Genomic DNA, 13,569 nt, shown 5'->3' on the forward strand with positions numbered 1-13,569 from the left:
TCCCATCCCTATTCCCTCCCAACTTCCCCTGCTGCTTCTTTTTTTAATCCTTACTTTCTGCCTTAGTAACAACTCTAATACCCAAGGGCAAGGGCTAGGCAATGGGGGTTCAGAGTCCAAAGTCACCTAGCTGGGAAGTGTCTGAGGCCAGATTTGAACCCAGGTTCTCCCAATCCAAGCCTGGCACTCTATCCACTGAGCCACTAATTACCCCTTTTTATTTCACTTCCTAAGAGGGGTCTTGGCCCTCTTATCCTGCTTACCCTCTTCACTCTCTATCCCAGTGGTTCCCAAACTTTTTTGGCCTACCGCCCCCTTTCCAGAAAAATATTACTTAGCGCCCCCTGGAAATTATGAAACTATTTATTGAACTCAGAATAGAATGCAATACAAAAAAAGTGTGGCCATCGCCGCTCCCCTGGATCGCTGCAGCACCCACCAGGGGGCAGTGGTGCCCACTTTGGAATCACTTCTCTAACCCATCCTTATTCCCTCCCAACTCCCCCTCCTTCTTAGGGCACCAGAGCCCCTTCCCCACACCTGTCTCTTTCCCCCAACCCCTCGTCTCTCTTTGCCTCCCTAACTCCGAGGGCACCCAGCACTCCTCCTCCCCTAGGGGCAGCTCCTGACACTTTTCTGCTCTTTCCCTCCCTGCCCCCAGACCCGGTGCTCTTTCAGGAGTGTGGCAAGAGGGAGGAGAGGAGATCTAGGCTGTTGCGGGTTGTGGGGGGCCATCCTGGCAACTCGCCCTGGACCGTCAGCCTGAGGAACCGGTGAGTTTGTGCCTCCCCCAACCTCCCCGACATGCTGGAAGCTGTCATTGTCTAGCTCTAGATATGTGGCTTGGCACCTTCTCTTCAACTTATAGCTTAAGAGTTGCTTAGAGCACTAAGTGGTTAAATGACTTGCCCAGGGTCACATTGTCAGAGGTAGGGCTTGAACTCAGGTCTTTCTGCTTCTAAGTCAAGTCAATAAGCATTTATTAAGGAGAAGCTAGGTGGCACAGTGGACAGAATCCTAAGCCTGGAGTAGGGAGGACCTGGGCTCAAATTTGGTATCAGGCTTCGTCGTTGTGTGACCCTGGGCAAGTCACTTAACCCTGTCCTTCTATCTTAGAGTTACTAATAAAGAAAGTAAGGATTTAAAAATTCCATTTATTAGGTGCCTATTGTGTGCCAGGCACAAGTCTTTAGGAGCTGACTCTAGTCATTCTATCATGCTGCTTTTGTGAAAAAGGTACAATAGGAAAGCTTCTAACCTTGCAGAAGTTCATGGACCCAAATTCTTTGGGAGAACATCTTTGGGTGATCCAAGCCACTGTGTGAGGGGTTGGAGGGTGGAGTATGTTCTTCCACCTGCATCGATGACTCTGCCCCCATCCCACCCACTTATTGTATCCTAGGCAAGGCCAGCACTTCTGTGGTGGGTCTCTGGTGAAGGACCAGTGGGTGGTCTCAGCTCTCCAGTGCTTCCCATCCTGGTAAGGGACCTTTTCTGCTTTTTAAGGAATCACAAAGTACTTGGTTTAGGGCTCTGTCGGAGGTACCTTGCCCAGCCTTAGCCCAAGCCCACCTGATTCATCTGCCCACTTTTAAATGCCCCATGTAAAACCAGCTCCAGTTTTAACCTTCTTGGGTCTACTCGACCCATTTCCCAGGCTGGTTATTTTCTCCCAATCACATTCCCCCCACCTTTTGCAAGGTCCTGTTTCCCTCGAGTCCATGAGTTTCTTACTCATCTCCCTCCCTCATCAGGCTAAAGATAAGGCTGGGGAAGGAGGGCTGTGTTTGCTCTGGCCTCAGGGAATCAGTGCAGGTCCCAATTCTTTTCCTCCAGTCATGCCTCCCTCACTGGCTACGAGGCCTGGCTGGGCACACTTTATAAGAACCCTCAGCCTAGTGATCCTGGACTACAGAAGATTCCCCTGATGAAGATGGTGTGTGGTCCTCCAGGCTCCCAGCTCATCATGATCAAACTAGAAAGGTACCTGTGGGTGGGGGAAGAATGTTAGCAAAAAGGTCGGCCAACATCTGGGAAGGGGGATGGAAGAAGGGAGAGAGACGATATGGATCATATAGCTTTGGAAAACACGTGGAAATTTGTTATTATAAATAAACAAACAAACGAACGAACGAACGAATGAATGAATGAATGAATGAATGAATGAATGAATGAATAAGGTTGGCCTGCCTCAAAGGACCTGCTCCCTGGGATGACCAGCGTCCTTGGAAGGGAAGGAATGTGGCCACAGTCTCACAGCCGCTCCTGTTACTGGGCTGAGGTACTCTGATTCTGGTGACAGGGAAAACTACAGACCTGTGGTTTTATCTTAATAGGGTTAAGTCGGTTAGCTAAGAAAGACAGTTACACAGCAGGCTAGGTCTACCTGGAAGATGCTCAGGCCTTCGGTTTCAGTTTCTTAAAAATAACAGCTCATCTCCTTAAAGGTGGCCTATGGGAAACTAACTCTTGGCCCTTTTATTTTTTTTCTTACACATCAACTGGTTTTTCCCTTCTTTTGCCCTGTTGCTAGCAAAACAAGAATACATTTTTTTAAGGTTTAGACACAAAGTTAGTGAGAAGATGGCTGTCCAGAAGTAAAAGAACAGGGCAAATGAATTTGAGAAATTTAAAAAAGAAAAAGAAGGGAGTGTTGATTTGCCCAGTCCTAAATGATTCAAGTCAGGGGAGCCAGGAGGGGTGCATATAGTACCAGGTACCAGAAGACTCATCTTGAATTCAAATCTGGCCTTAGATGCTCATTAACTGTGTGACCCTGGGCAAGTAATTTAATCCTGTTTGCTTCCATTTCTTCATTTGTAAAGTGAGCTGGAGAAGGAAATGTCAAACCACTCCAGTATCTTTGCCAAGAAAACCTCAAATAAGGTCATAAAAAAATTGGACTCAATGGAAATGATGAACAACAAGTGACTTAAATAGTATTAGCTATTCTATCTGACTTTTTTCCCCTAAGTCCAGTATGGACTGGTCCAATTCCCTCTAGTTTGGAGCATCTTAAACCCTCCTGACCATGGTATCTACAAAAGAGGTTATCCCCAGCAGTCCCTTTATAAAAGCTTATATATAAGTATTTCCAGAATATATATGAAATAAATATAAGGTCATGGGAAAGGAAGGACAAAAGGAAGGTCATTAGAAGCTGGTGAAATCAGGAAAGGCTTCATGGAGATGGCACCTGTGCCAAGTTTTCAAAGAAACTCAAAGGGTTCTAAGTCAGGGGTGAGGAGGGAATGGATTCTAGTTATGGGGAATGGCCAATGTAAATGCAGGGTGACTGAAGATGAATATTGGGTGTGAAGAGTAGTAAGACCACTGGTTTGGTCAAGTATGATAAGGGGATGAATGTGGAAGCCTGGAAAGGTGATAGGTTCAGGGCTTTGTCTGCCAAAGAGAGGCTATTTATGTTGGATCCTGGAGGAAATGGGGAGTCATCAACGTTTACTGCATGGGAGGACTGACTGGTCAGACCATCATTCTGGCAAAATCATTTAAGCGAGTTGTGGAGAATGACTTGGAGCAGAAGAGGCAAGGAGACCAAGGAGGGAGCTATTGTGAAAGTCCAGGTGAGTGGTGATGAGGGACAGAGAGCCTGAAGAAGACTGGTGGCAGGAGTGAGACAAAGGTAGAGATTACAAGATTTAGTGACTGACTTGGAGGGTGAGAGGGACTAAGGAGTGGAGGATGAAGTGTTGAACCTCAGTAACTGGAAAGATAGTGATGTTCCTGCCTGAAAATGGGTATGTTCTGGAGACAGAAGATGGTTTGAGGTGGTGGGGGAAGATGAGTTCTGATTTTGAGATAGTTGTGTAATGGATGTCTACTTTGAAATGTATTAGGCAGTTGGAGATGTATGGCTAGCTCTAGAAAGAGATTGGCTCTCTCCGTCCTAAAAATTGGTATTTATAAACTGTATTAAAGGTTGCAAAGCACTTTATTTCTCATTTGAACCTCACAACCACTGTGTAAGGTGGGTTCTCCTTATTATTATCAATCCTATTTCACAGATAAGGAAACTGAAGCTCTGAGAAACAAGTAACTTGCTCAAGGTTGAACAGCTAGCTAGCAAGTGTTGGAGGTGGCATTTAAGACCAGGTCTTCCTTTCACGTTGGCATGACACTCTATGCTCTGGGCCACCTGGCCTTCCACCCATTCTCCAACTACATTCATGGCAAGCATGGATCCCCTGACTTGAGGGACATTTTTTCCCCCAGTAGTTTCTGTGCTGGAACTAAGGCACTACTGAATTTTCCTGAGACCAGGCTCTATTTGTTATCACAGAAATGGACTTTGATTTGAGTTTTTTTCTCCCTCTCTTTTGTATTGTCCCTACAGACCTGCAGTGCTTAACAACCGTGTGGCCCTTATTTGTCTACCCCCTGAAAGCTACATGGTGCCAGATAAAACCCAGTGTGAGATTGCTGGCTGGGGAGAGACCAATGGTAAGGAGCAGAGTAATGTTAACCTTTGTCTCCATCCATCCGTGCAGCCTTCTAAGGCCACTCCTTAATGGAATCTCCTTCCTTCCTGCTGTTGTCTAAATGTAGGCACTGCCTAAGGCTCATGACTTAGCCTCCTTTCCTCTTTCTACTTTCTACATGTTGTCAGCCTCATCCACTTTAGTGCCTTCAATAACCATCCCTGGGTTGATGACTTTGAAATCTCTTCTGAGCTCAAGCTCATTCTCTCCAGAACTTATAGGTCATTTCCACCTAGATGTCCTACTGCCACCTCAAACTCCATAAGATTTGAGCTGAAAACTCATCTTTTCCCCATTCCAGTCTCTCTTCCTACCTTCCCTATTTCTGTCAATAATACCTATCTGATAAATTACGCTGATGTGTTTTCCTATTAAACTAGCCTTGCATTCCTGGTATAAATCCCACTTCGTCGTAGTGGATAACCCTTATGATATATTGCTGTAGTCTCTTTGCTAGCATTTTATTTAAGATGTTCGCATTGATATTCATTATGGAAATTGACCTCCAACTTTCTGTCTTTGTTTTTGTTCCTGATTTAGGTATCGGCACTATATTTGTGTCATAAAAAGAATTTGGTTGGACTCCTTTTTCTATTTTGACAAATAGTTTTTATAGTATTTGGATTAATTGTTCTTTAAATGTTTGATAGAATTCACTTTTGAATCCATCTGGTCCTGAGGATTTTTTCTTAGGGAGTTCTTTTGATGGCTTTTTCAATCTCTTTTTCTGAGATGGCATTATTTAAGTATTCTATTTCCTCTTTTGTTAATCTGGGCAATTTATATATTTTTAAAAATTCATCCATTTCACCCAGATTGTCAGATTTATTGTCATATAAAGAGGCAAAATAGCTCCTAATGATTGCTTTAATTTCCTTTTCATTGGTGGTGAATTCACTCTTTTCATTTTTTTAATACTGGTAATTTGATTTTCTTATTTCCTTCTTTAAATCAAATTAACCAATGCTCTGTCTATTTTGTTTTTTTAAATATTCCTAGTCTCATTTATTAGTTCAATAGTTCTTTTACTTTCAATTTTAACTAATTTCTCCCTTGATTTTTAGGATTTTCAATTTAGTCTTTAATTTTTATTTTGTTCTTTTCCTAATTTTCTTAGTCGCATGTCCAATTCATTGATGTTTTTCTCTCTTTTATTGATGCAAGCATTCAGAGATTTAAATTTTTCCCTAAGTATTGCTTTGTCTGTATCCCATAAATTTTGATATACTGTCTCTTTATTTTCATTTGTCTTTAATGAAATTATTATCTCCATAATTTGTTTTTTGGCCCACCTTTTTTAGAAGGATTTAGTTTCCAATGAATTTTTATCTTTTCATGGACACTTATTGATTATAATTTTTATTGATCTGAAAAGGATGTATTTATTATTTCTGCTTTTCTGTATTTGGTTGTGAAGTTTTTATGCCCTAGTATATGGTCAGTTTTTGTGTATGTGTTATGTACTGGGGAAAAGAAGTTATATTCCTTTCTATCCCCATTTAATTTTCTCCAGAGATCTATTAAATCTAATTTTTCTAAAATTTCATTCACTTCCTTTACTTCTTTCTTGTTTATTTTTTGGTTAGATTTATCTAATTCTGAAGGGAAGGTTGAAGTCCCCTACAAGTATAGTTTTATTGTCTATTTCTTCCTGAAGCTCATTTAAGTTTCCCTTTAAAAATTTGGAGCCAATATCATATGTTTAGTATTGATATCACTTCATTGTCTATAGCACCTTTTATCAAGATGCAATTTCCTTATCTCTTTTAATTAGATCTATTTTCATTTTAGCTTTGTCTGAGATCACAATTGCTACTTCTTTTTTTTTTACTTCAGATGATGCACAATAAATTTTGCTTCAGCCCCTTACTTTTTCTCTGTGTATGTCTCCCTACCTCAAATGTCTTTCTTGTAAACATCATATCATAGGATTCTGGTTTTTAATTCACTCTACTATCTACTTTTGTTTTTTGGGTGAGTTCATCCCATTCACATTCACAGTTATGATTACCATCTGTTTATTCCTCTACATATTATTTTCCCTTTTTAGTACTACTCTTTCTCTTTTCACTTTCCTTGCCCACAAGTGTTTTGCTTTTAGTTTCCCCTCCTCCAATTCTCCCCCTCCCTTATATTACTTTCCTCCCATTCCCCACCTTCTGTCTTTTTTCCCTCCTACTTTTCTATAGGGTAAGATAGGATTCTAAACCCCAATGAGTTATAACAACAGTTGTTATTCCCTCACTGAGCCAATTCCCATGAGAGTAAGGTTTAAGCATTGCCTATCACCACCCTCATTTTCCCTTCCATTGTAATATTTTTTTTCATGTCTTTTTAGGTGAAATAATTTCCCCCATTTTATCTCTCTCATCCCTTTTCTCTTAATGTGATCCTTTTTTCACCCCTTGATTTTTTTTTTTTGGCATATCACGCCATCCTAAACAGCTTGCTCCTAGACCCTCAGTCTATTTATACTCCTTCTAACTGCTCTGATAATGAAAAACATTTAAAGAATTACAAATATCATTTTAATGTCAGATTATAAACAGTTTGTCCTTATTGTATCCCTTAAATTTTTTCTTTTTTAAAGGTAGCTTTTTATATTTCCCTTAAGTCTTGTATGTGGACATCAAATTTTGTGTTTAGGTCTGGTCTTTTCATCAGGAATGATCAGAAACCTTCTATTTTATTAAATGATCATTTTTTTCCCACTGAAAGAATATACTTAGTTTTGCTGGGTAGGTGATTCTTGGTTGTAAACCTAGTTCCTTTACCTTTCAGAATATCATATTCCAAGCCTTCCAATCCTTTCATTCTTAAATTTTATTTATTTATTTAATTTAGAATATTTTCCCATAGTTATATGATTCATGTTCTTTTTCTCCCCCTCCCATAGCCAATGAGCAGTTCCACTGGATTTTACATGTACCATTGATCAAGATCTATTTCCATATTAATATTTGCAATAGAGTCTACGTCCCCAGTCATGTCCCCATCGAACCATGTGATCAAGGAAATGTTTTTCTGCATTTCTACTCCCACAGTTCTTTCTCTGGATGTGGTTAGCATTCTTTCTCATAGTCTCAGAATTGTCCTGGGTCATTGCTTTGCTGCTAGTAGAGACTTCCAATCCTTTAATGTATAAGTTGCTAAGTCTTATGTAATCCTGACTATGAGTCTATAATATATTATCCTTGGCCTCAGAGCTCTTGAATTTGGCCATATTTCTGGGAATTGTCATTTGGGGATTTCTTTCAGAAGGTGATTGGTGGATTCTTTCAATTTTATTTTCTTAATCAAGAATATCAAGGCTATTTTCTTATAATATGATGTCTAGGCTTTTTTTTTTTAAATCATGACTTTCAGGTAGTTCAGTAATACTTAGATGCCTTACTGGATCTATTTTCCAGGTTAATTATTTTTTCAATATTTCATATTTACTTCAATTCTTTTGTTCTTTTGATTTGATTTTAATTTCTTGATGTCTCATGAAGTCATTATCTTCTATTTGACCAATTCTATTTTAAATAAATTATTTTCTTCTATGAGCTTCTGAACCTCTTTTTCCATTTGGCCAAATGCATTTTTAGGAAACTTTTCTTCTTTGGATTTTTGTACCTCTTTTTCTATTTGGCTAATTCTGTTTTTAAAACTGGTTCTTCTTGCATTACTTTCATTTCTCTTCCCCATTTTTCTTTTTGCCTCTTATTTAAGTTTTGAATTATTTTTTGAGCTCTCCCAGAATTTGAGACCAATTTCCATTTTTCTTTGAAGTTTTGTGTGTGGCTAGTTTGATCTCACTGTCCCCTTCTGAGACTGTGCCTTGCTCACCTTTGTCTCCATAATACTTTTTTGTTGTTATGTGTTTTGTTTATTTGCTCATTTTCCACTTAACTTTACTTTTATCTCAAATGTGGGCTTGTTCTCAGGGTAAAGGAGGCACTGTCTTAAACTTCAGTTTTTCCTTGCTGTTACTTTTAGCTCTAGTTCTGGGTTTCTGCAAGTCTCAGTTCTTTCAAGGTAATATGAATGTCTGTGGGTTGGGAGCTCTGGACGTCATCTCCCACTGCTGATTCAGTCTCCTCTAGGGATTGCTGATGGTTTGCAGGGCTCAGAGCACTGAGAGCTACCTTGTGCTGGGGCTCAGGGCCTCACCTCAGTCCTGAGCAGGGACTGTGGGCCTCTCTCTGGGCTTACACAGGCCAAGTGAATTTCAGACTGCCTTGCACTGTGGCTTGGGGCCTCACTGCAGGCTTGGGTAAGGCTCTAGACCTCCCCTTAGTCTAGCACTAGCCAGTCACACTGCAAGTAGACTGCCTTGAACAGGCATTGTGCTGGGGGTGGGGGTCTTCATTGCCAGTTTGGGCAGAGTCTTGGAGCCTCACTCTGGGCTTACACCAGCCCAGTGCACTGTAGACTGTCCTGTGTACCTTCCAAGTATTTTTCTGCACCCTATCCCTTTGTTGGTTCTGTCACTCCAATATTTGTTTTGAGGCATTATTTTTTAATTTGATTTTTTAAATTAAATTTATTTAGAAAATTTTTCCATGGTTACATGATTCATGTTCTTTCCCTTCCCTCTTCCCTCCCACTTCCCAGAGCTGATGAGCAATTCCACTGGGTTATACATGCATCATTGTTCAAAACCTATTTCCATATTATTAATATTTGTAATAGAGTGATCATTTAAAAGTCAAAATCTCAATCATATCTCTCCATCAAACCATATATGATCAATCATATGTTTTTCTTCTGTGTTTCTACTCCCACAGTTCTTTCTCTGGATATGGATAATGTTCTTTCTCATAAGTCCCTCAGAATTGTCCTGGATCACTTTATTGTTACTAGGAGAAAAGTCTGTTACATTTGATTGCATTATTTCAAAGTTGGTTTGAGAGGATTCTCAGAGTAGTTCCACCTTTCCATCCTTTTACTCCACCACCTTGGCTCCACCCTCGCCCTCCTTCTGTAATAGGTGAAATTTCAAATTCTTTGGCCTAGTTTAACATTCAGGGTCCTGCAGGATCTGGCCCTCACTTCTCCAAACTTGACCATTATCCGTCTCCATATCTTTGCTTAAAAGGGTTCTCTTTAGATGGGATCCCTCCCTTCCCTTGCTTTTCTAAGTCCTATCCATCCATCCATCCCTCATTCCTTATCCTTCCCTCATATGAAAGATTTCTCTGGATCACTCCTAGAAGGGACCAATAAGTCATCTCAGGTGACCCAGTTAGGTCAAACCCAAGTCTTGTTGAATCCCTGAGCTGGTGGTCATTTTCTTTTTGTTCTTTAAAAAGTTTTTCCCCCAATGAACAAAAATCTATTTTCTCTTCTACTTCCGCCTCACTGGGGAAAAATAATAATAAAATCTTCATAACAAATATGCATAGTCAAGCAGAACAAATTCTCACATTGGTGATGTCCAAACAATGTTTCTCATTCAAAGGTGAGTAGAATACATTATCATTCCTCTACAATTGTAGTTAATCCGAGTTCTTAATTCTTTCAAAGTTATTTGCCTTTATAATATTCTTATTGCGTAAATTGTTCTCCAGGTTCTGCTCATTTCACTCTGCATCAGTTAAAAAAATACCCAGGTTTCTCTGAACCATACCTTCCATCATTTCTTATAGCACAAAGGTATTCCATTACATTCATTTACCATAATTTGTTCAGCTATTTCCTAATTGATGGGCACATCTTTAGTGTCCAGTCCTTTGCCACCACAAAGCTTCTAGAAATATTTTCATACATATAGGTCTTTTCCTTCTTTTATTGTCCTCTTTGGAGCATAGGCCCAATAGGGTTTTTTTTTTTAACATTTAATAATATTTGTTTTTTAGAAAAGTTAACATGGTTACATGATTCATGCTCTCACCTTCCCCTTCACCCCCTCCTCCCTCCCCATAGCCGATGCACATATCCATTGGTTTTAACATGTGTCATTGACCTATTTCCAGATTGTTGATAGTTGCATTGGTGTGGTAGCTTCGAGTCTACATCCCCAATCCTGTCCGCCTCAACCCATGTGTTCATGCAGTTGCCTTTTCTCTGTGTTTCCATTCCTGTAGTTCTTCCTTTGAATGTGGGTAGCTTTCTTTACCATAAATCCCTCAGAACTGTCCTGTGTCATTGCATTGCTGCTAGTACAGAAGTGTGTTGTTTGGAATGCAGGGAGGTACCATTTAAAAGTATCTTACAAACTTCCTGTGGACATGTGGGGAACTTTGAGACTACATTTCCCGTGATCCAAAGGGTTTCCAGTTTCTGATGGGATTACATCAGACAATGGGAACTAACCGTGAACTCGAACTTTAATTCGGAGGTCGGGCTTGAGACTTGCTTTCTGGCGTGGGAGACTAAGGAAGATGGGTGGAGATACGGATGGGCGGCATTTTTAAAAAATAGTCAGGAGTGGTCGTATATATATTTTTCAACATGGCTTTAATTAATCTATTAATTTCCCTCATAACTTCAGCCTTTATCATTTTTAATCGTTACAGAAGTCCATTACATTCTATTTTACCACAGTGTATCAGTCTCTGTGTACAATGTTCTTCTGGCTCTGCTCCTTTCACTCTGCATCAATTCCTGGAGGTTTTTCCAGTTCACATGGAATTCCTCCAGTTTATTATTCCTTTGAGCACAATAGTATTCCATAACCAGCATATACCACAATTTGTTCAGCCATTCCCCAATTGAAGGACATACCCTCATTTTCCATTTTTTTGCCACCACAAAAAGCACAGCTATAAATATTTTTGTACAAGTCTGTTTTTCTATGATCTCTTTGGGGTACAAACCCAATAATGGTATGGCTGGATCAAAGGGCAGGCATTCTTTTATAGCCCTTTGAGCATAGTTCCAAATTGCCTTCCAGAATGGTTGGATCAGTTCACAACTCCACCAGCAGTGCATTAATGTCGAATTTTGCCACATCCCCTCCAACATTCATTACTCTCTCCTGCTATCATTTTAGCCAATCTGCTCAGTGTGAGGTGATATCTCAGAGTTGTTTTGATTTGCATTTCTCTAATTATTAGAGATTTGGAACACTTTCTCATGTGCTTATTGATACTTTTGATTTCTTTATCTGAAAATTGCCTATTCATGTCTCTTGCCCATTTATCAATTGAGGAATGACTTGATTTTTTTATACAATTGCTTTAACTCCTTGTATATTTGAGTAATTAGACCCCTGTCAGAGTTTTTTGTTATAAAGATTTTTTCCCAATTTGTTGTTTCCCTTCTGATTTTGGCTGTATTGTTTTTGTTTGTACAAAAGCTTTTTAGTTTGATATAATCAAAAATCATTTATTTTACATTTTGTAATTTTCTCTAACTCTTGCTTGGTTTTAAAATCTTTCCTTTCCCAGAGATCTGACAAGTATACTATTCTGTGTTCACTTAACTTATTTATAGTTTCCCTCTTTATAGTCAAGTCATTCACCCATTCTGAATTTATCTTGGTGTAGGGTGTGAGATGTTGATCTAAACCTAATCTCTCCCATATTGTTTTCCAGATTTCCCAGCAGTTTTTGTCACACAGTGGATTCTTGTCCCAAAAGCTGGGCTCTTTGGTTTTTATCATACACTGTCTTGCTGACATTACTTACCCCAAGTCTATTCCACTGATCCTCCCTTCTATCTCTTAGCCAGTACCATACTATTTTGATGGCCACTGCTTTATAGTATAGTTTAATATCTGGTACTACGACACCTTCCTTCACATTTTTTTCATTATTTCTCTTGATATTCTTGATCTTTTGTTATTCCAAATGAACTTTGTTATAGTTTTTTCTAATTCAGTAAAAAAGTTTTTTGGTAGTTTGATAGGTATGGCACTAAATAAGTAAATTAATTTGAGTAGAATGCTCTTTTTTATTATGTTAGCTCATCCTACCCATAAGCAATCAATGTTTTTCCAATTGTTTAGATCTAGTTTTAATTGTTTGGAAAGTGTTTTGTAGTTGTGTTTATATAATTCCTGTATTGGTTTTGGTAGATAGATTCCTAAGTATTTTATATTGTCTAGGGTGATTTTAAATGGTGTTTCTTTCTACCTCTTGCTGTTGTGATGTGTTGGAAATACAGAGAACTGCTGATGATTTATGTGCATTTATTTTGTATCCTGCAACATTGCTAAAGTTGTTGATTATTTCTACAAGCTTCTTTTTTTTTATTTTTTTTTATTTTTTAGCATTTATTAATAATCATTTTTAACATGATTACATGTTTCATGCTCCTATTTTCCCCTTCACCCCCCGCACTCCCCCCACCCATGGCCGACGCACTTTTCCACTGGTTATGTCATGTGTCCTTGATCAAGACCAATTTCCAAATTGTTGGTAGTTGCATTGGTGTGGTAGTTTCAAGTCCACACCCTCAATCATGTCCGCCCCGACCCATGCGTTCAAGCAGTTGCTTTTCTTATATGTTTCCTCTCCTGCAGTCCTTCCTCTGAATGTGGGTAGCATTCTTTACCATAAATCCCTCAGAATTGTCCTGGGTCATTGCATTGCTGCTGGTACAGAAGCCCATTACATTCAATTTTACCACAGTATATCAGTCTCTGTGTACAATGTTCTTTTGGCTCTGCTCCTTTCGCTCTGCATCAGATCCCGGAGGTCTCTCCAGTTCGCCTGGAACTCCTCCAGTTTATTATTCCTTTTAGCACAATAGTATTCCATCACCCGCATATACCACAGTTTGTTCAGCCATTCCCCAATTGAAGGACATACCCTCCTTTTCCAGTTTTTTGCCACCACAAAAAGCGCAGCTATAAATATTTTTGTACATGTCTGTTTATCTATGATCTCTTTGGGATACAAACCCAACAATGGTATGGCTGGTTCAAAGGGCAGGCATTCTTTTATAGCCCTTTGAGCATGATTCCAAATTGCCAGCCAGAATGGCTGGATCAGTTCACAACTCCACCAGCAATGCATTAATGTCCCAATTTTGCCACATCCCCTCCAACATTCATTACTCTCCCCTTCTTTCATTTTAGCCAATCTGCTTGGTGTGAGGTGATACCTCAGAGTTGTTTTGATTTGCATTTCTCTAATTA

General features: G+C 39.5%; 1 protein-coding gene across 1 annotated transcript in view; it reads left to right on the forward strand.

The window, feature by feature from the left end:
* Nucleotides 1–13,569, forward strand: part of MST1 (macrophage stimulating 1) — a 41,551-nt gene that overhangs the window by 15,135 nt on the left and 12,847 nt on the right. Inside the window, exons 13-16 of the mRNA XM_044656948.1 lie at nt 662–773; nt 1,403–1,480; nt 1,837–1,983; nt 4,355–4,461. Coding sequence (XP_044512883.1) covers nt 662–773; nt 1,403–1,480; nt 1,837–1,983; nt 4,355–4,461 — 444 coding nt within the window. The remainder of the gene's footprint in view (nt 1–661; nt 774–1,402; nt 1,481–1,836; nt 1,984–4,354; nt 4,462–13,569) is intronic.

The sequence above is a fragment of the Gracilinanus agilis genome, chromosome 1 (assembly GCF_016433145.1).
Source record: "Gracilinanus agilis isolate LMUSP501 chromosome 1, AgileGrace, whole genome shotgun sequence".
In the NCBI taxonomy this organism is placed as follows: domain Eukaryota; kingdom Metazoa; phylum Chordata; class Mammalia; order Didelphimorphia; family Didelphidae; genus Gracilinanus; species Gracilinanus agilis.